The following is a 22,009-nucleotide window of genomic DNA, read 5'->3' as shown; positions in this document are numbered from 1 at the left end:
TCTGACACTATTGAAAAAACAGAGAGCAGCTGTGTTCTTGAACATACTAATTTTCTGTACCACTGTAGCCAGGACTGTGGTAGATTTTAAACTGTGTTCCAGAGGCTCTGAGTCCCAGCCAAGGTCCTGCAGAGCTGGCTGAATTTTTCCATTTAAAGCGTGTTCTCGTCCCCAGATGACTTTGCGCTGCACTGGCTGGCAGCAGCAGGTGCGTGAGTGCCGAGTCATGCCAGAGGGAAGGATCACAGAATAGAAATATTTCATCCTTCATGGCTTGGTATCCTAGAAAAGTATGGGATACTACTGCTGTTGCTCTACGTAATCTGAACTTATGAGACCCTCCTCCATAGCACTGAGATAATACACCCAGTGAACTGCGTCCCCAAGCACAGCTGATATTTCTCAGTTCAGTTTCAATTTGCATTTTTGAGTTATAAAGTGTTTAATCAGCTTCAAATTCTTTGCTATTGCCAGGAAAATGCTCACCTTGAAATTTCTATGTGATTCCCTACAATCTCAGGTGCAATCTGGACACTTCTTATTCTTTTTTTTAATAGGAGTGACTTCTTCACTTCATGATCTGTAAAAGCTTTAGATGAGAAAAGATAAGTATTTCCAGCGTGTAAAAAAATACCTTTATGGGTCTTTTCTATTCAGGAAGGGTGTGATTGGCATGTTCTACACTACCTCATCACCATTCTGACCTGTTAAATTTATTTTTACTGTGTTTTTGTAATAATGCCATGGGAATGTAGCAATTTTGAAACCAATGGCAACCATAAAATACCTTGAGGATTCTATGCTAGTGAGCTGTGGAAATCAGAGCTGCTTGCCCTCTGGTTTTCGGTTGCCTATATTCTCAGCTGCTGCATTAAAAGAATGATTTCTTATATACTTGCATTCAGGTAAATGTAGAAATTACTCCAAAAATGGCAGTTACTCTAGGGGAAAAAACCTATCATGAGACTCGAGTGAACCCTAATCCAATACCTTTAATTTACTAGTGAGTAAGGTTTTTCTTCCAGTGATTCTTAGTGAAATGCTTCATGAAGGCATTGAAAGTTGGCGAAAAATACAGTCTTTCAGAATTTGGCTCCAGCTGATTTTATACCTAGAAGCACAACTTTGAATGATCTTCTGCACTGGTTAATTAAATCCTCTGTTGTTAGCCACCAATTAGATGCATAAAATGACAAACCTTGTTAGCAGATTTGCTGGCCAAATACAGAGAGATCCCATATATCATTTTGACTGCTTTATATTTGGGCTCTTAAAGAATGTATGCAACTTGTCTAATGAAGTGTCTGTGTGTATGAGAGGAAAAAAAGAAACAGATTTTGGATCTCTCCCTTCTGTTGATCTGTCTGACTGTGTCTGTTCAGGGAGTGGGGTAAAATTCCCCTTACTTTTTTTTTTTACTGTTTCTTGGACTCTTACCAGAAAGTTTTTACAGTCTGTTGTGTGCCTCTCAGATTAGAAGAACACTGGCATATTTTAACAGTTTCCTAGGATCCAAATAGTCTTTAATTAACAGGGAATTGATGTTTTGGAGTGCCACCAAAACATAGGAGACACTGAAAGGAGAGAATGAGCTTGGATCCTTCCAGCTTGTGGCAAGGGGCAAACAAATGAGCAAAATAGGGTCCACTGCAAGCAGGTAACACCTTATTAGTATGCAAGGGAATTTCTTCATTTGCATTACGTTCCCACAGAGCTGGTGGTTAGCTGGGAGGAGCTTTCTGCTGCACAGAGTCTGAATGATCTCCAACCCTTGCAAAGAGCAGAAAGTGTTCATCGGTACCTTCCCACAAACAGAATTTTGGTGGCTGTTGAAATTGTCTGGATTTTTAGATTTGTATCAATCAACTGTTGAGGTGACAAGGTATGTCATGTTTGTGAGGTTTATGTTGAAACTGAAGCTGTTAGCTTCATGAGCAAGCATTTACTTAAAAAATCAGAAGTCTGCAAATGACATGACTTACTGAGCTGAAGTTGTTTTTCTTTTGGAGTAGTCTGCCTTTGTAGGGTTGAGCAACAGAGTAGGGATGAAGCACTGAAGTTATATATAGGAGAATGAGACTAGCTGAAACTCTAAAGGGACGTCAGATGTATGCTGGACTATTGTTCTAGACAATCCATGGAAATAAATGGTCTGTGAGCTAATTTTTAAAATGATAGACTGACACCTGAAGCAATTACTGACAAAGAATTGTAACCAATAGTCACTGAGTCAGCTATACTTTTTTCAGTAATGCAGTTATTTGTGGACTAATAAAAATGTATTTGTTTGATCCAATATTGGCTTTTCAATGTTGTTTTTTTTGTATTGGCTTCCCTCCCCCCAATCACAGTACTTGCTGAATACCTTCTGTCTCTTTGTATATGCAGGTGGCACATGCCAGAGCCCTGCTCTTCCAGCCCTAGTGCGTCCTCCTGCACCACCTTTGCAGCCATCGCTGGATATTAAACCGTTTCTTCCATTTCCTCTGGACACTGCTGCAGCAGTCAATCTCTTCCCCAACTTCAATGCAGTAAGTACACTCCTAACAGTTATGGTCCACCTCAGTGAGCCACAGCTTCCATGGAAGACTCAAGAGGGCACAAAGTAGAATTTTATGTACTCTATTAAAGCTGGAATATCCTCTCCCTTACTGAGGGCCAAATAGCTCTTTCAGACACACTGCTAGGCCATAAATTAAAGCCTACCTGAGTGTTAGTCAGAAGTAATGTAGGAGGAAAAAATTATATGATCCCAAGTGACACACAAAAAAGTTTCAGGCTGTATTCATTCCCAGGGCTTGTGAGTTTCCCACTGTAATTTAGGATATGAAGAGTTTCGCTAACTTACAGTTTGCTGTAACTCTCAGAGAGTGAAAGTTTCAGAGCGATGGTATTCTACATCTCATCTCCAACAGCATTCCTGAGAAATACCAAGAATTTACAGAGGCTACAAAAGCAAATGCTCTCAGGGTAATTAAAGTAAGAATGAGAACAGTGTTAGCTGATATTTGAGGTATTCAATGAAAAACAATCCAGGGTATATTTTTCACATTAAGATAGGTTATTTCTCAAGTCCTAGGTTTAAATCTATCTTAGAATATATTTCTCTTTAATAATTTTTTTTACTTACTCATGCTATGTATGATGATAGACATCTTGTTCATCCTTAGGTATTTTAATTATGCTGCTGACATGTCATGAATGTTTCAATTTTCCCGTTTTTGTCTGAGATAATTAATGCTCAAAAAGAAAAAAAAAGCCTATGTTGGGTTTATGTAAATTTTGACTTTATAGAATTATGCCCCTTTTTAATTTTATGTACTCTTAGAAATTTTTTTCCTTATTTACATATACTAGATATAGAAAAAAAACCCTTAAGAACATGTGTGCTTACGTACTTTGAGAGACACAGAGGGATTGGAATTTGCTGTACCAAAACAATTCTAACTGATGTGCAGAAATCTTAATCACAGTAATTAAGAGTAGTAAAAGAACTAGAATGGGTATTCTAGGAGCGATTTGTCATAATCAATAGCAGATTTCCATAACTAATTGTTCATATTTTGCCTTTCATGAATGTTCACTTTTCTTTCAACTAGTTAAAATTAACTGTCAAAACTATACAGTCTTGAATTCAAGTAATTCACAGCATTAATAATGATCAGAGAAACTATAACTTTAACTCTTAAAATGCAGAGAAACAATATTTCAAAAAATTACTACTATAAAAAAACCTTTTCAAATTTTAAAAAGTGTGTAGGTATGCAGCAAGGTTTTAAAAAGTGCTAGTTTTAACCAAGTTACTGATAACTCATAATGAAATGGATAAAACTTTAGACTTGTTTAGTGTGCTTTAGGGTTGGGGTCTTTTAACCAGTTGTGCTTTGTGATCACTGTTTGTAGTTAATGCAACCGGCTGAATTTTTAAAAGATGTCTACTAGAATTTCTGATATTTTTTTCTCAGGATTTTATATAGTTCAGAGTCTTCAGATTGTTTTGCTCGTTGTTTAACTCTACATAATTGAAATGGAATGTAATGATAAATTTTAATAATTATTAATCTTTTGTTCTTCCATAAATTTCCACTTTCTTTCTTGTTGTACAGACTGCTTGGCTACTCTAATTATTTTGAAGGAGGAGTGTAGAAGTCATGTTTGTATTAATTTGGAAGTAAGAAAGTAAAAATAGACTCGTATCAAAACCCTGTTATTCCTGAACATCATCTTAGTATCATATAACTTGGTATAAGCACTGTTGTTGGACTTCATAGACTCATAATCTCTTCAGCTTTTCTGTAAAGTGAGCCTAGGTTTGAGGAGTGAGACTCACAGCTCATTTAACAGCACTCTGAAGTCTGTTCCCATGCGAAGTATTGATTCCTCTGATGTGTGGCCATCTGCCAACTCCACCTTTGGCAAATATGTTGATCCTGAGTGTGAGGATGCTGTCAACAGAATTGCCTTGCTGCTCATAGTCTTCACATTGTAAAGTGACTTTTGCCTTCTCGTATGTGCTGACATGCAACATCATCCTCAGTGTTCCCATTTTCTTTGTGAACAGTACATTATTGAATGCTGCTGTGTTTAGCTCATATGCCGGAGCTGGTTAACAACAATCTACAAATGGATAGACCAACTGAGTAGTTTTGCATATTTTCAGAAATTCTTTCCAAGATGATGAAACTTTTGGGGACACATCAGCTCCTGAGCATTATCAGCCCAAGGAGAAGGTAAACCAGGTGTCATACTAAACTTTAAACAGAATGTGTGACAGGGGTTTCAGTGTGTGAATGTGAGACAGAAAACAAGTGTTTAATCAAAAAATGATCTTTGTAAATATGCTTGTTTGTGAACAATTGCAGCTGTTGATAATGCTTTATCTTCATTGACTTCACTGACAATCCTATGCAGTATCAGTGGAGAATCATTTTTACTCTGTGGCTAAAACAAGATCAAGCAGGTGATTAGTAAAAGAATACCTGAATGGAGGTTCTCTCTCGTATATTCCATAAATTAGCTTTACCCTTGATTGAGACATCAGGGTCATAGATTGCGTCATAGGAAATGGATTTCTAAAGACCTCTTCACCCTAGTGCAATTTCACGGGAACTAATGAGTTTGGCAGCATGTCCAGACTACTTGCCAGGAGGCTAGAGTGCAGTCCAGAGTTCTGGCCATTTACTGGCCACTTTTCAACAACCTTCTTATGAAAACAACATGATCAAGATGAAACATGAGTAAAAATTGAGACGTTTCAGAGACAATAAGCGGTCTCTCAGCTTGAGAGTTTGGTTGTTATAGACATAGGTATCTGAGCTAATCAGCCTAAGTTTCCTCACAAAATATAATGGAGAAAAATAATAAATTTCTCCAACATTTTACATGGAGAAAAATGCATAAAGGAATCTTGCAGTACAATCACCTGTATGTATACTTTGGTGTGAGATGAAGTGAGTCCTGAAAGTTCTCATTCCTCTCTTCTGACTGTAATGAGGAATTGGCTCCATTGCATCTGCATTAAGATGAATCCCACATTATAGACAGGTCACAAGCTATTCACAGCTCATATATTAAATTCCAGTCAGAAATCAGATGACAGAAGTGCTGACATTCTATTGTATGTTTAGAGAGGAATGCTCCCATTTCAGTTATGCTTCTAATTTTATCTAAAGACAGTCTTAAGGGAATTTGAGGATTCAGATGAACTGGATAAAAATATTAGGAGAGGTGAAAGCAAAAGTAACTTACCAGTGGTGAATCTCAGACACATACATAGGAACTAATAGATAAAACCAAATAGTGATTTTAAGAATTGCAAATAATAATAGTAAGATGTATTTTATAACATTTTTACTCTATTTCAGTTTATTACAAACATAAGATTACTTTCTTTGTTACTGATGACTTTGCTCTAAAACTAGCTCAGTTTTTGCTGGCTGCCTCTGAAGAAAACATTCAGCACTGGTTTCCACAAAGACAAAAGCTTTCATCAAAGAAGAGACTAGAGGAGATAACATGGGGTATGCAAACTTTTATCAGGAATATCTCCAGACACTGAGTAGAAGGAAAAGTAAAAAGTGAGTAACCTGAGAAATGTCAGGAAGATAACGTGAACCTTTGAACCATTCAGTTTCAGGAGGAATATTTTCTATTTATACAAGGAAGTATAAAGCAAACATAGCAATTAACAATCTGGTTAGCTGAACGTTTGTAGGTGCTATGCTCTTAGTTGTGAAGCAAATGGATACCCTCAAGTCACAAGTAAAAAGAAATTGTAACAACACAGCTGTTTAAACTGAAAACAGCCCACTGTTGCAGACCCTGAAGAATCACAAGTTCATTGCAAGTTTATCTGATCTAAAAAGGTGAATCGACTGTATGGGATTTAAATGGCTAAATTTTGTTGAAGGAGAGAAACTATGACTATAAACAATGCTTATGTAGCTTTTTTAAATATAATTTGAAGATTGTCGAGGAATGGAAAAATAATTAAATTGTCGTTCTGAAAAATATTTGAGATTGTTTAACAAACACTTTTTATACTTCTGCATTTTCATCTGCAGAGGGAGAAGCGGTAAGCCTCTGTGTTTCTAGGAATTAGTTCTTGGAGATACAATACTTTAGCATTTGTATTAAATATGAGTGAGTGCATGTGAATGTGCATATGTGGTGTTTCTGTTCATTGCAAAGAAATTTCACAAAGCATCAAAGTATAGAAGTTAATTAACTTGTAGGAAAATACTGGTATAAGGCTCTGGTCTAAGAAGAAGTGTTTAATTTTGCAACACGTCAACATCAACCCTAAGCTGATGGACCCTCCAATGGAAAAAAATCTCATGTAGATCTTTTTTGTAGTCTCCAAAGCACAGATACATCAGAAACCAGGTTTTTTTTATTTCTGAAGTTCTCAGAGTTATATATTTCAGCCTCCCGAGAGATAGAATTTAAAGTTTAGAAATCCAAGACATTTACCATTACAAGGTGGAAAATCAGGCAACTCATCGCACTCCTTGTTTGCTTATTCTTTGAAGTATATGCTGATCGTTTTCCTGAAAAATTTCTAAAAGATATTTTATCACACTTTGTAGACTGTAGTATTAACATAATCAGTAATGGAAGAGGTATACAATGTAGATGATCTGAATAAATGCTTATAAGCAGAAAGAGTAATGTTGCTTGAAAAGCTCCATCCCTAACTCCAAATTAAAGCCTTGTTGCCAGTGGAAAGGTTCCCAAATAAGCATCCTTTGGAAAGAAACATGTTTACAGTTTTGACTAGAAATGTATGACTTGGAAGAACAGAGACAATGTCAGAGCTGTATTAAACATGGATGGAAAATGATCCATGATCCATCTGTAGTAATCCTGGTTCAGTTCCCTGATTTTCCTGTTTGTTTGTACTATGCCATTAGCACAGGTGTAATATTAAGAGCTTCATATTTCACCTTGCTCTGGTAAAGGTTTACCATATGGGAAAGGAGGAGAAGTAAAGGGCATCCACTGTCCATAGGTTATGGTACCAGTGGCAACTCAGGTTAAAGTGCTAATGTGGTACTCCTTGCTTCCTGAAAACCAACCTGTGTAACATCCTAGCAGCTTTGAGGGCAGCACAAAGGCTGCACTCTCTATTTATAGAGGTGAAGCTTGTGTATTTAGGTATAGTTTTCTCCTATCGTGGCCAGACAACTGATAGAAATGGACAATGTAGAAAACCTGCTTGCTGAGAAGTATTTCTGGGAAGAGTTATGCCAGGAAATGTGGAGAAAACCTGTCAGAAAGCTGCCAGAAGAGATTTTAAAAATCTTTTCCTTAGGCTCTTGTCCTGGATAGTCATTTTATCTAGAAGAGAGATATGTGCTGCAGAAACGATGTGCCAATTTTATGGATGTTACAAATAAGATGTAGCGTTTTGATAGTGAAGAGTGGAGGAGGACTCTGAAATACGTTAGCTTTTTTAGACGTTATCAGCCTTAAATTTACAAAATAAACCCAAGTTTTTTGTATATCACTACGTAGTGGTTCTATTTTATGCTTTCTGAGTTAATTCAGCAGAGGAGCATAACATTACTATTTTTCCTCATCATATAAAATCCTTTTAAGTTCAGTACTGATGACATGCTGTCAGAATGCTTTGTTTGCAGAAGAGGGGAGGACAACATAGTGGCCGAAGTCTGATGTGAATCAAAAAGGAATACTGCCTATATAGAAGAACTTGGCAGTAAAAGTATAGTCTGTGCTGATTTTTAATGTTATTTCCATGAAAAGGTCCTTTATCAGGTGAACAACTGTAGTGCACCAAATTTTTAATTTGTCAGAAAGAGGAGATTATTGCTTCTGGGGTTATTCTTTGCATGACTGCTCATTTACAGGTATCTAGAAACAGGGGGATTGATTTGCTCGTGTCCTTGCATAGCACTGCAATTATAAGTTAGCTAAGTAAAATAGGTCTACTCTTTTTTGTGGTCTATATCTCTATTGCTATTGAGCTGAATGTTTTTCAAAATAGGGAAAAATAGAAAAATAACAAATGGGTTGAGGAATTCTTTATTATAATAACATTTTCATCACTGTCCAGAATGTTTAACTATGTCTGCAGGAGAAGAAGAGGATTAGGGAGTGAGCCAACACAAGAAAATCCTGGCAATTCAGATGTTTTTATTTGGTGCTTGCAAAATAGGAATGAATCAACATCAGTATGAAATATTTGATTATTTTAATTGGCCAGAATTATTTCCTGTACACTTAAATCCTTAATCTGCACCCTGGGTTTTATTTGAAATACCAGTAAAACACTGATTCTCTGATGCAGACAAAAAAGATTTACAGCTCAGGAGACATGATGAAATTAAGTTCTTTTGCCTTTTTCTAGTTTTGAGTTAGATTAGGCTAGATCCAGATCTCCAGGAATACTGTGTCTGCCTAGATCACTCTGGATGCCATCCTGTCCTTCAGGTGTGTTAACAGCATGACTCAGCTTGGTGTCATCTGCAAATTTGTTGAGGGTGCACTCAATCCCTCTGTCTACGTCATTAATGAAGATATTAAAGATATTAAGTTGTATTATATTAAAATATTATTAAAGATATTACATTGTGCATGCCCCACTACTAAAAGTGTTCAGGGATCAGGTTGGATGGGACTTTGAAGAACCTGATCTGGTGAAGGATGTTGCTGTCAATGGCAGGCGATTCAGCTTGATCATCTTTATAGGTCCCTTTCAACACAACCCATTCTCTGATTCCTCAGAACTTATTTGAACAATTTTAGGATTATGTTTCACTTAGGGAATTAGCAGTCTCCTATGCTTATAATGAGCAACTGTCACCTCTCATTACATAGAATACAGTAGTCTTGAGAGCTTCAAGGAGTTAGTTGAATACAAATGGGTAGACACCATAAAAAGTATCAATTAAAATTTTTTATTTTTATTTAAGTTAAATTTGTATCAAGGGTACTCTGACTTTCTATGATTGCTTTCAGAATAAATTCAGGTTTCTAGGATGTGTATTCTCCTGGGAAGCAAATCTTTAGGGTATCTTAAGATAGCCTGCGTTTGTATCATTTCACCTTGCTGAACATTAAAATACTTATCATTGAATTCCTTTCTGTAACTGTAATGTGGATGTAAATTATTTGACCATACCTGTTTCCTGGTTGCTGTCCAATTTTTGGTGTGTAATGTGTGCCTTTGGTTAATCTGTTTTGATTTGTCTGGAAGACTTATTTTGTGTAAGTGCGTAAGTATGTGCGAAATAGGGTTGCCTGTGTTTGGCCTTCACCATCTACCATCTCTTTTGGTGTTCAGCTCTGTGGCCTTGTTCAAGATCCTTATGGATATCTCAATGCTGGTGGTCACTTGGCCCCCTGCAGGTTGTATTTACATTGTGGGTAGGGTGTCACTCTTCATGCAGGCTGAGCATATAGTATGTCTACTTTCATCATCTCTTTGATAGCTCACAGTTTTCTAGGATTTTTCAGGCCGTGTATCACTCTCGAGTCACTCATCACCTGGTGTCTGAGGAAGAGATGTTTGTGCTGATCCTTTTTGCCGTGTGAGAGTGGGTGAACTTCTAACTATTCTCCACCAATTCTTATGTCCATAATTAAATGTAAGGTCTGAGACAGAAGTATCCTGTTTTTACAAGCTCACAACTGTACTATTAAATAAATGGCCATACGGTAGGCCATGAAGTATAAACTTGAAGGTGTTTTCATGAACAGTGTTGTAGGCTGGAAGTGATCTCCGGAAAAGGACTCCACATACCTAGAAATGACACACAGTAAGCTTTGTTTTCAGTGTATTTTTAAAAATTTATTTAAGTGGGTTTTTGTTGTTGTTAAAACAGTCAATAGGATCTAAATACCTCACATGCTTGTTTGTTTAACTGATGAGTAGTAATAGCAAAAGAATAGGCTTTCTGAGTTATCTCATTCTGCCTTACACATTTGCTGGAGGGTACTGCGCTGTGAGTCTACTTAACTGCGAGTCAAGATAACTTGTTGAAAAGTCATAGTATCCAAAGCACAGCCATTTATGGGGACTGAAGGTCCCTCAGACTTTTGCTTTGCATGCAAAACATTCTCATAAAGGAAATTAAATGAAGTACTCTTCAGATTTGTCAAGTCTTGATGAGTAAAATTACTTAAAACTAAATTTTATAAAACATTTTGTAAACCATTTTAAATGATGTTTTAATCAGTTGATGTTTGCATCCTTTGTCTTAATAGCACTCAAATGAAAAAGATCAATGATTATTTTATTCTGCAAAGACTATAAAACTTTAACGGTTTATGTACTAAGTATAACCCATAAAATCTACAGTTTAAATATGGATGTTTATTAACCTCTTCTAAAAAAACCTGCAATTAAAGTGAAAGGGAATTACTTAGAGCAATGTAGTCTGAGGATGAAAAAAAGGGATACAATTCCAAAACCACTATTATTTCTGTTGATGAAACAGACATCTGGAAAGATTTGAAACAAGGCATAAATTTTTCTAGCCTAAGGCATGTTTGTGTTGCTAACATAGACAAATAACCATTTACAGAATTATTTATTTTTTATTTTTTTTGCAAGCTGTAGCTTGCTCTTCTTAGAAATTTCAAAGTTATGTGGAAAAAAACGTGTTTAAATGACAGGTAATTTCACACACAGTAAATACAATCCTAAGCACAATTACTCATTAATTTCTTATTCATAGCATGCAGTAACAGTACTGCTGTTATTCAAGAATGTGTCTTAAGATGCATGATTATGAAAAGATTTGGGGCTCTTTCCTACTATTTTACTCAGAGTAGTTTGAGCTGGTAAATGGTACATGCTGAAGAACTCATTTTTATCAAGTCTTTGCATGTTGCACTCTCTGATGGAATATTTCTTTAATGTCCATGTCCTGTCTGATTTATTTTTTCCTAATATTTTTTGATAAGGGAAGAAAATCCCCAGAGGTTATATGTTGGACTTGTACAGTAACACTGGATATAGAATTCCAGATCCTCATGCAACTACTGGGTTTTTTCCAACATCTTTCATTTGGCTTTACTGACTGCTAAAAGTAATACTATGTAAATATTCATATAGATTAAATTAGTAATCAAAATAATTCATTGAAGAATAGTACATAAACTCGTGTCTCAGGAAATCAGTGTTTCTCTTTTATATGCATTGATTTATATAAAATTTTACTATTTCAAAGAGTACAAATCAAAGGTTTTCTGTCAAAAATTATATTTTGTCCATATTTTATCCAGAATTGAATGTTTTGTGATGTGACAAGTAAAAAGTTTTAGATGATACATTACATTTACCTAATATTTCTTATAAGAAAGAATAAAAAATTTTAAGTAAATTGTACAGCTTCCTTCCACTACAAAAGCAGTCATAAAATCACAGAATCACAGAATATTCTGAATTGGAAGGGACCCACAAGGATCATCAAGTGAAGAAACTGTGATGCTGTCATTATTAGCACCAAGTTTTAATCATGTTTAGAACTAAATGTAAAAACTATCTTAATGACTCATGACAGAAGACTAAATAGTTAATGAAAATGGTAGATAAAAGAATAAATATATATATAGGAGATGCTCCTAATTACAGTTAGAGGTGGTGTAAACCTGCTGCAAAGCTGACCAGCAGAAGTTTCTTTCCATAGTTTGCTACTGTGAAACTTAGGGTGTTTGAGTGTCAGAGAGGTTGATACTAATGAATGGAGGCCATGGCAAGAGTTTCTGAAGTTTAACGAAATAGGTCTGTGAAAGGAATACTTGAAGACAATTTTAGGGGGGTAGTATAGATTTAAGTTATTTCTGGGACATTTATCAAGAAAACAGAGAAGAACAGAGAAGAAAACAAAGAAGAACTTTCTTTATTCCTGTGTAGTTTTCATTAAACTTATCTGTAGTCCACCATGTCCATGTTTGGTTAAAAATTAAAACACCAGGACCAAGCCAAAATATGATCTCTGCCTATAGCCTTTCTCTGACAACTTAGGGAGAGCAGGACAGTAGAGAATGCAAGTAGCAATACTTGCCAGACTGTGCCTTCAGTGAGATGTATTTTAGGAAGTTCTTGAGCCAAATGTATTGTCTTTGCATGTGGTAGCCCCCCATGAGGTAACATACTTAACTGGATGGAATTGAAAGGAGAGTTTTTTTATTTTAAATATTAATGTGATAATTTGAGTTTTCTCATTCCCTTCCTTAGACAGTGTCTAATATGTCCAAGCAGAGACATACATAGGAAAATTTCCTTGGGTAACCTAACTAGTAAGAAGAGATAAGAATATATTAACTTTGACTTACTATAAACAGTAAAAGTCTAAGTACTATTTTTAAGGTGCTATGCTCGTGGGAGCTGGAAGTGGATGAAGAAATGTCCATCACCCTACTCATATTTTGTGTTTGTAATGGACTGATTTGCTAATGGACCCAGCCCATTAGATTATTGGTGTTGCTAGGACTCAGATGACAAAGATAAATCACTGGGGTGATGCCTGAGTTAATTATAGTAGTGCCCTCCCAAATGGCACTATCAGCTCTGGGAAGCAGCAAAAGCTATTGTTGGTGTTTGGGAAGTAACATGAGAGAGTGGTGTCTAGGAGAGGAGAGGCAGTGCAGAGACTGCCAGTGAAAGGTTTGGAAAATACTGGATATATGGTGTTTGGCAAGGAAGAGAGGTGAGAGGAAGAGCAGAAGGTTTTCAAGAAGAGATACTTGAAAATATTTCAGTACTTATTACAGGTACTTGAAAGATGCATTTGCTTAGTGCACACATGTATAAAAGTAATGGTGGAAACATTGCAAAGCAAGTTATAATATCCAGTTTCCACTTGAGGAGTCCTTCTGTCTTTCTTCCTGGCAGGAACAGTTCCTTTCCTCTTCCCAGGAATTTAATATCTCCTGAAACTTTTTGAAGCAAGTTTATTCTCTCTAAATCTCTTATTTATTTTCCTTTTAGAGAACTGTATCTGTTTGAAACCTAAATATGTTTTTCTTCTAAATTCAAAAGAAAAGATTAAAATAACCTTAGTACTCACTGAAAATATGTCTCACGTTGAACTAAATCAAATGAAAAAGGATCTATGCTTTTGAAATGAGAGAAAATCCTTCTTTAAGAACAAACACTCAGATACTATAAAATATCAAAGTTCTACAGGTGTTCACCCTTCTGTAGAACTTTACTGTTCTTCAGTAAAGATCCCCTGATGAAGGGAGATTGTTCATAAATTTCTGTGCACAGAGAAGATAACATATATTTTGGGTCTGAAGTGCCTTTCTTTTCCGTTAAGCCAAGTTATAAATAAAAGTAAAATCTACCTCAGCAAATACTGTGTATTCAAGTCTGCTATGTAGTGTCATAAAGACAATATCTCCTATTCTCTTCAAATAGGCTGAATTTCTAGAACCCGAAGAAATGTGTTTCAGATTACACTGAATTGCACAAAAACTATGGATCTGAAGATCAATATGTATTTTCTTCATTTGCTAGAACCCCAACATTCAGTTGATTGGGAAAACTTTTATTTCATTTAGAATTATTTCCTTTTGCTGTTTCTTCAAAAACCTCTTCAACTTTTTAAAAAGACCTTCAATTTTATATATTTTTGGAAGTTGCTGTGGTATGTCAAGAGATTTGGCACATAAATTCATGCTGTCCCTGAGGCTAAAGGGTTTCTCTCTGATATGCTAAATTCATTGTCCCTTGAACAACTCAGGTGAAAGCACAAACAAACAAAATTCTGCAGTTAATGGCATTTGTGCTAATACAAGAAAAACATTAACTTTGAATATGAACAATTAAGAGAAGGAATTGTGAATTTTGATAAAATTAAAACTTTCTTGTCTTCTAGTTCAATGAGAAAAAGGCAGAACATAACCAACTCAAAACTCAAAAATGCAGAACATGGGACGTATAAAACACGTTAAGATTCTCATCCTTATTCATTTGGTGATTTGATTAATAGCTCTGCTTCATACTAGTTTGACTCCCAGTAAACACTGTAATATTTTATCTATGTTTCTTAAAACGTAATTTCTGCCGACAAAAACATGCCAGGAGAAAGTTTGTGAAGAACAACTTTAGGTTCAGTAGTTAAACATCTAAAACATTTGTTAAGCTTTTCAATAAGACACAAAATTAATCAGTAAAACAAAAAGCCACTTAATACTACAATAGTGTATTCTTTAGCCTATAACTTCTTCTAAATAAGAGGGTTAACAATCATCTGCTTTGGTCTTTAGCTATCATTAACAACATTTAAGTCTTCAACCTATGCAGGGTTTTAAGATTATTATGTAATCAGCAGATTTTTTGGATGACTACAGCTGGTGATAAACATGCATTATTCCAGGCTTCTGAGCTATGCTAGGGATTTACTGTCTTGCTAGGCTTTTGTCATGTAATAATAATAATAAAAAAATCATTGGTTTCACTTAGTTGTTCCTGGTCATTCAAAGTGTAGAATGAGAGAGAAACCCCAATCTTAAAGTTTTGATGAGGAACCACGTTCTGACTGATAGTGATGATTCTTAAAAGTCTTGGTAATTTTATCGGATAAAAGTTGCCAATCTTACATATAGCGCCAATCAGGCAGTTTTTGATCTTGGAGAAGTTTTGTACGGTAACAGGAGCTAGTGGGGTCTCATTGTGAGTTTGGGGATTAATTTGGATGTTGTTTGTAGCCAGTTCCAACTCTAGATGATAAGATAGCCATGCATTATTTTGGGTTTTTTTCTCCTTGTATTGTCTGAGCGTGAAGTAGCCTCTTTGACATGCTTCTTCCTCAAGCTAGTAATACCAAAGCAGACAGAACAAAAGGAAATCTATTCAAGTTACTCTAATGAGTTTCAGCCTCAAAGGTTCAGGTTGTCATTATAGTCTTTTAAAACACATCTTTAGGCTTTATTTTATTTCATCTATTTTGTCCATCATTAATTTTACACAAAAGATGTCAATTCTGAGTAATTTTAACTTGGTTTTAGCATCCATCCTTTTTCTTATAATGTAATTACTATCAGTTCCTCTTTCACTTCTGCTTATTCAAATAATTGCTAGCTGGAACTTTCTTTTAAATCTCTGTGAAGAATTTTATAAAATAAATACTGCTAAAATATCGATAAGTTTCATTCCTTTCAAATGGTTAAATGGCAGGATGAGGCAGTGTGCTTAGACTGCTGTTCTATGTCCAGCAACTTCTTATATTGTCATTCTAAAGAGATTACTGAGAAGGTCTGTAGCTATTGGCCACTTGTTTAATGTTCAGTTGAGTCCCTCATCTGGAGCAAGTCCAGCATGCTGCTGCACCCTTTGGTGTGAACAACGTAGGCAGGTTGTCAGAGATCAGTAACTTCAGTAAAATGGTTCATGACTAGTTCTGCAGATTGCTCTTCCCCATTAGCTAATGACAATTCCTAGGGTCTAGCTGAGCTTCTTCTTACTTCAGGAAAGTAATTTCTCCCTTTTAGTGCTCTGATTTGCTTCACATTTCTGTAACAGGGAGTGATAGTGCATTCATGCCCTCAAGGCTCTGTTTTCATGCTCTGGTTGGTGTTTTGAAACCAAGACAAATATTCACAGAAGGCTTGGAAACATAATGTACCTGACGAGTGATAAAGGTTTACAGATATCTGCCCTATAAAAGTTTTTATGCCTCTATCCTATGTGCATATGAGTAACTACTCCCTGCCCTTTTCCCGCCAAGTGCTAAAAAATGTTTAACAGCGTTGGGTAATCAGGGCTTGACAGTGATGACTGCTTGCTATCATCACCTAATTTCTGTTTTCATGTGAACATCTGTCACAGTTATGCTTAAGGTGAAAGTATGTCTTAACGCCTAAAAGCATGTTTTCATTTCTTTATCCAGATTTAAAAAAAAATTAAAATTAGAGGTAAATCCTACTGTTGTTCTTTGATCTGTACTTGCACAGTCTCACAGGTCCATCTCTACATAAGCACATAAAAATAACCTTTTTAGGTTTTTATATCATTTCTCTGGAATTGATTTACTGAAGCAATCTACAGGTCTTTCTAGCGATGTTGAATAGTTCTCCTTCCCTATACCTTCCACCTCTATTACACTGAGATTTTCTTAACTTAGTATTCATATCTGACTTCTCTTGTGATCACTGGTTCCTCCTTAGACAAATGGTTAAATGAACTATTTTAAATATTCAGATTTGGCCTTCTAATCAATATTAAGGAACTGAATTAAACAGAGAAGCAGATTAGTATATCTGATCTATGAAGACAGATAGCTTAACCCAATAGTGTATTACACCTCAAATACATACTCATGTAATGATTTAAAAAGTAAGGTGGTAGACCTCATTAAACTTAATGGTAGAAAGAACAAGCAATCAGACTGCCATATGCCTGTCTGGCATTTACTTGGAAAGAATAGACAGAGTGGGAAAATAACATTGAAATAAATTACCAAAATTTTCTTTATTTTCATTTAGAAATTTACAGTTATTAACTAAAATTATTTACCAAAATGATAATACCACATAAAAGCTCTGTGCTTCAAATTAATATATTTAAATATTTTTGTAAGGTCTGAGGTATTTAACTCGAGACCATTCCTGTATAAAGACAAAAAAAGGCCTGGTTTGGTTCTTTCATCTCTACATGCTTGACAGATATGACCAAATCACTGTATGACATTTCTTGCAGAAATTTAAGTTAGAGTGAATGACAGGTATCTGACCTAAATTGGTGTCTAAAAGCAAAATGTCCAATCTGAACCAACCATTCAGCTCTTTCCAGAGTAATGTGGAAAGATGGGTAGCCACAGAAACAACTGATCCTATCCCAGATGCTTAATTGGGATGGCATTAATCATTTACAGGAGGCATTTATCTCCAAAAAATTCTGTACCAACTGTGCTGTCTTAAAATGCTATACTTGAGGTAGCCAACCGACACAAGAAATTCCAGTTATAACTTCAGAAAATATTTTTCACAGTAAGTGAGGTCAAGCACCATACTGATTTTCCCAGGGAAGCTGTGGACTCTCCATTCCAGGAGATACTCAAAACTTCACTGGGCAAAACCACGTGTGAGAACCTGAACAAGGTTGCTGGTTAGCACTGCATTGAGAACAAGGGAGGTGGAGCAGATGATATCCAGAAAAGTTTTCTCAAACTAAATCATCTTGTGAATTCTAAAGGCCTTACAACAAAGCAGAGACTGAGTGTTGTGTTTAGAGGAGATAAGAAACCATGAAAGGAATGAAGAAACCAAATCAGAAGAATTTTGTCCAACTTGAAATGCTGAATATTGCAGCTCAAGCAATACAATTTTAATAGGGAGAGGTAATATACTGTTAGATTAAAAAGCTTCAAGTGCCCCCTCCCTCTCTGCCTCCCCTTCCCTCCCCCCTTCCACCTTCAGCTCTTGCTGGAATACAGGAATCAAACAAAGAGATTAGAAGTGAAGAAGGTATGTGAAAGATATATTGTGATGTTCTAAGATCTGCTTAAGACGTGCTTTTCCTAAGTTTGTGATCATTGCATTATTACTATTTTACTTCAGAGAGCTAAAATATGATTTCCAGTGCTCGTAGTCTTGGTTCATCTCTGCTAAATTTTTTTAAATGAATGTGAAATGATAAAGAGTAGGGGTAAAGAAAGATGTCAAACATATGAGTTAAACTGTCACAGACTATACTACCTCCAGTCCAAAGGATGACTCTCAGATAAAGTTATGAATCTTAGGGCTTGAAATGTAGAAACACTCATTTGATTCTGTCCAGACTTGGAAGTATGAGTGGCTTAGTGATGGAAACTCTTCAAAACCTATTAGTGTCTCTGTATGGTGATAGAACATGAGAAGCAATATAGTAGGGATGAAAATCTGTGGTTTGTGTTAAGCTGTGACGTCATTCCCTGCTGGATATTTAAAAATTGTCTTTTCATCACGAGGAGGCTGCTTCTTAGTAATTGAAGTTACATTTCAGCATTAAATTAGGGAATAGTATTTCCAAGGGTTTGATGCCTTGAAAGCAAAAGAAGGTAACACTGCTTATATACAGTATTTCAAACTTCACACAGTTTCTTGAGCAGAACATATGCTGGTTGAGCGCTTCAATTAGACAGTGAGACTTTCAATTTGGAAAATTCACACTGTGAGGGAGAAGCTCACAATTAGAGCTTAGAATTTGGTCTGCATTCTGCTTGCCAAAACATCTGCTGCAAAATGATGTCTTCTTTTGACTTTGTTTGAAATTAAATTTCTTTGATTAACTTTTTTTTGCTGGAGTTTAAAAACATTATTATTATTAAGATTCAGGAGGTTTGGCTTCTACATATTGGTATGGGTATGCATTCTTGTTATTTTCCTCCAGTAGTAAAATCAAGATGTGTTATCCTAATCACTGATGGAGTATTCCCTTCTGACAATGTGAAGGGCTGCTGTGTTTGTAATGTGCTAAAAGATAGGGGGTTTTTATTGGATTACTTAAAGATTAATTCACAGGGGTAGGAAATAGAAACCACTGAAGTGGGCAATGCATACACCCTCCTTTTTTAAGTATCCACACATAGAAAATTTAAATTTATCACAATGTGAGTTTGGCATGAACACATAAATTCAAGCAATAAACTGTGTTCTGCCTTTTGATAGATTTACTCTCCCTTTTTTTCCTAAATACAATGACAAAAATAGCCAAGGACTCCAGGACAATCACATTATTGTAATATGTTGTTCTGTGAAGAGATGGGAATATGCTCTCCATGCTGGTCTGAAAAACTTGTTGTTAATTGTTCTAGTTTCTGAAAATCTCAGTCTTCAATGATTTTATGCTTCAGCATCCTATACACCTAATTTTCTCTTTGATGGCTTAAATGAAGTGCAAAGACATTGGCATTTACTTCAGGTCCTTCAGGAGATAAGTGGTTGAGCAAGAGATTGACCTGAATTCCTCTAGAGTGTGTGGTATCTGCTTTCTGAAGACTCATCTCTGCAGAGGGTAAATGGTAGATGGCATTTCCTTTCATGCACAAGACTATGATATGAACATCTCAAAAAAGGCCATTGTTAGATCCTCAAATGTAGTGCCCATTATTTTAAACTGATTTAAATTAGTGATCTCCATTGTTCAGAGATATCAAATATTCTTACATAGTCTGGAAATGGGTTAATGGTATAGATATGCAAACTATGTCTTTCCTAGTAATTTCTGATTAGTGATGTTGGCTGTAACTAATTAGATTCTTTTTGATTTTTTTGTCTTAAAATATTAGCGAAGTCTTTTACAAATGGTGTATTTTTGAGTACTTGTGGGGAGGGACTAAATGAGGATATGATATTATATTTAACTATACATATTAGCTTTACTCTGTAGTGGTTATAACATTTTAGGACTGTACATGTGTCCATTATAACTTCCTAGTATTGTTGTAGCCTCAAATAGAAGTCATACATCCTTTCTGAAACAAGGATTTGTTAAATGCTGTTAATGGTTATGCCAAACAAGGACAGACTCAAATGAAAACAATCAAATAGCTTATCAATCCATTTTTCTCTGAATAAATAGTGAATTGACAGCAAATAAATTCTGCAAGAACTAGTTCATATTTCCCACTCTAAAATATGCCTGGAGTTTAAGTTTAGGTTGTCATCAGTTAGGCATATTCTAACTGAGTCTCAAATTGTTTCAATGAAACACATTACAAGAAGATTCTTGCATTTAGAGAAAATTACTAAAAAATTATAAGATAGATATTTTAACTTTGTATCATTCTGAAGTGGGACCTTCAGCAAACTGTATTTTGCATTTGAACTACCATAATGCATTTGACGTAGCATGTTAGTCCTTGAGGCAAGTATCACACCACCTGCTGTTACATGAAATGGCTGAATACATCCACTTTTCTTAGAGAATAGGAGTTGGAACATAAACCTATTAGACCAAAAAAGTTTGATGACTTCTTCTTCTTAACTCAGACATATCATCCAGCAGTTCATATGGAATGAATTCTGATCTAAGATTTATGTATCTTGATTTATTTTATATCCATTTTACTTTTCTGTGAAAAAAAATTCCTCAACTTGATCTGTATTGAAATAAATGTAGGCATTGATGGATAACAGAACAGCATGAGAGTTAAGTAATCACTGAGGTTCCCCCCTCCTAATCAGGTCACCTAACTGAGAAAAGATGAAGTAATGCGTATCTCTTAAATTTTTCATTAGGAGTAAACTAGACAAGGTGATTGTGATAAAAGCCTGTTTGGAAAAGGAATGCATTGCAAGTAACTGTATAGAGAACATCAGACAGAAGAATGTCGGAACAGGCACTTCTGACCCTCAGGCAATTTTTCTACTTCCTCCAAGAGCGTTAAGAATAAAAACTTAATTGTCTTCTCTCAACCTGTGCATTTGCTACTGTGAATGTGAAGTACTGAACCTCTGAACTACTGGTTTCCTATGGTTTTGCATAGTAGTTTAGGAGCTCTAGTGTTATGCCTTCCTGCTTATGAATCTCACAGTAAAATGTCCATTTACCTTCTTATTAATTTCATTAATATATCATCATATGCCATCATTCAGTTCTGAATCTTCAAAATAAGTTCCTCGTCTTCCAGGTCTTCCTCAAGATTTCTCTTCATGAGTGTCAATGATGTGACAGTGCCACTGTCCCACTCTCTATGTAATTAAAATGTATCTAGTAGGAACAAACTCAGAATGTGTAAAGCCCTCTGAATTCTGGCTGATTTTGGTATCCTAGCTGACAAACAGGAGGAAGAGTGATGAAATAGATATTCAAATCTATTCAAATCTATCTATGAGTTAGAAGGTATAGAGAGAACTCCACATCTCTCAAAATTGAATTGTGTGTTTGTACTGACATACCCTAGGATCTTTTCAGTCATATTTTTTCCTGTGAATCTATGGGCTAAAGTGCTACCTGCTGCTGAAAAATAGAAAGTCTCACTTCAGTTTTTATAGGAATGATTGGTCTCCCACAGTAGCAAAACTGGACTTCTGTCATTCAGCAATGTAAATACTGGATGGTAAAAAGAGCAACTATCAGCAGGAAATGTGACTAAAACAGATTTTAAACACAAGATACAGTATGTTGATGCCACTTCTTTCTAAGTAACCCTTCAATGATATAGTAGCATTGGTAAATTGTTTGATCTGTTGTCACTTAAACATAGTTATGAACTCTTCCCTGTTTATGAAAAAATGCTTAAGAAAAAAAAAGAAGAGGAAGATGAAAAGGCACCACCAGAAATCAAACACAGATGCTTTGGAAAAGGAATTTTTATATGTGGCTGTGGGGAAGCAATGTTATTTTTTTCAAGTATGATATTTGCATTAGATTACCTGTTTGGTATTATTCTGGTTGCTTGATAATGGAATCAGATGAGGATTCAAGGGAAGAATAGGCATTGAAGAAAACAATGAAGGATATACTCTTTATCTCTGAAAAGTATATTGAGGCTCCTTACATTAAAAATGAACCTGTCACCAGAAAATATTGATGTTCCTGTGGCCATCTCAG

General features: G+C 35.6%; 1 protein-coding gene and 1 long non-coding RNA gene across 5 annotated transcripts in view; both read left to right on the top strand.

Annotated features, from left to right (window-relative positions):
• The window catches only part of ZNF385D (zinc finger protein 385D), a 406,892-nt gene that overhangs the window by 277,198 nt on the left and 107,685 nt on the right, over window positions 1–22,009 (top strand). For all 4 annotated transcript variants that reach the window (XM_027639199.1, XM_027639198.1, XM_027639201.1 and 1 more), the window contains one exon: window positions 2,389–2,531. In XM_027639199.1, the coding sequence (XP_027495000.1) occupies window positions 2,389–2,531 (143 nt within the window). The remainder of the gene's footprint in view (window positions 1–2,388; window positions 2,532–22,009) is intronic.
• On the top strand, window positions 6,049–20,787 carry LOC113945228. Its single transcript, XR_003526998.1, has 3 exons — window positions 6,049–6,077; window positions 8,870–8,952; window positions 20,695–20,787. It is a non-coding gene; the product is annotated as an uncharacterized LOC113945228 (long non-coding RNA).

This window comes from Corapipo altera, unplaced genomic scaffold (genome assembly GCF_003945725.1).
Source record: "Corapipo altera isolate COAL_440 unplaced genomic scaffold, ASM394572v1 44, whole genome shotgun sequence".
NCBI classification, from domain to species: Eukaryota; Metazoa; Chordata; class Aves; order Passeriformes; family Pipridae; genus Corapipo; species Corapipo altera.
The sequence above is the reverse complement of the archived record's forward strand: the minus strand, read 5'-3'. Positions and strand labels throughout refer to the sequence as shown.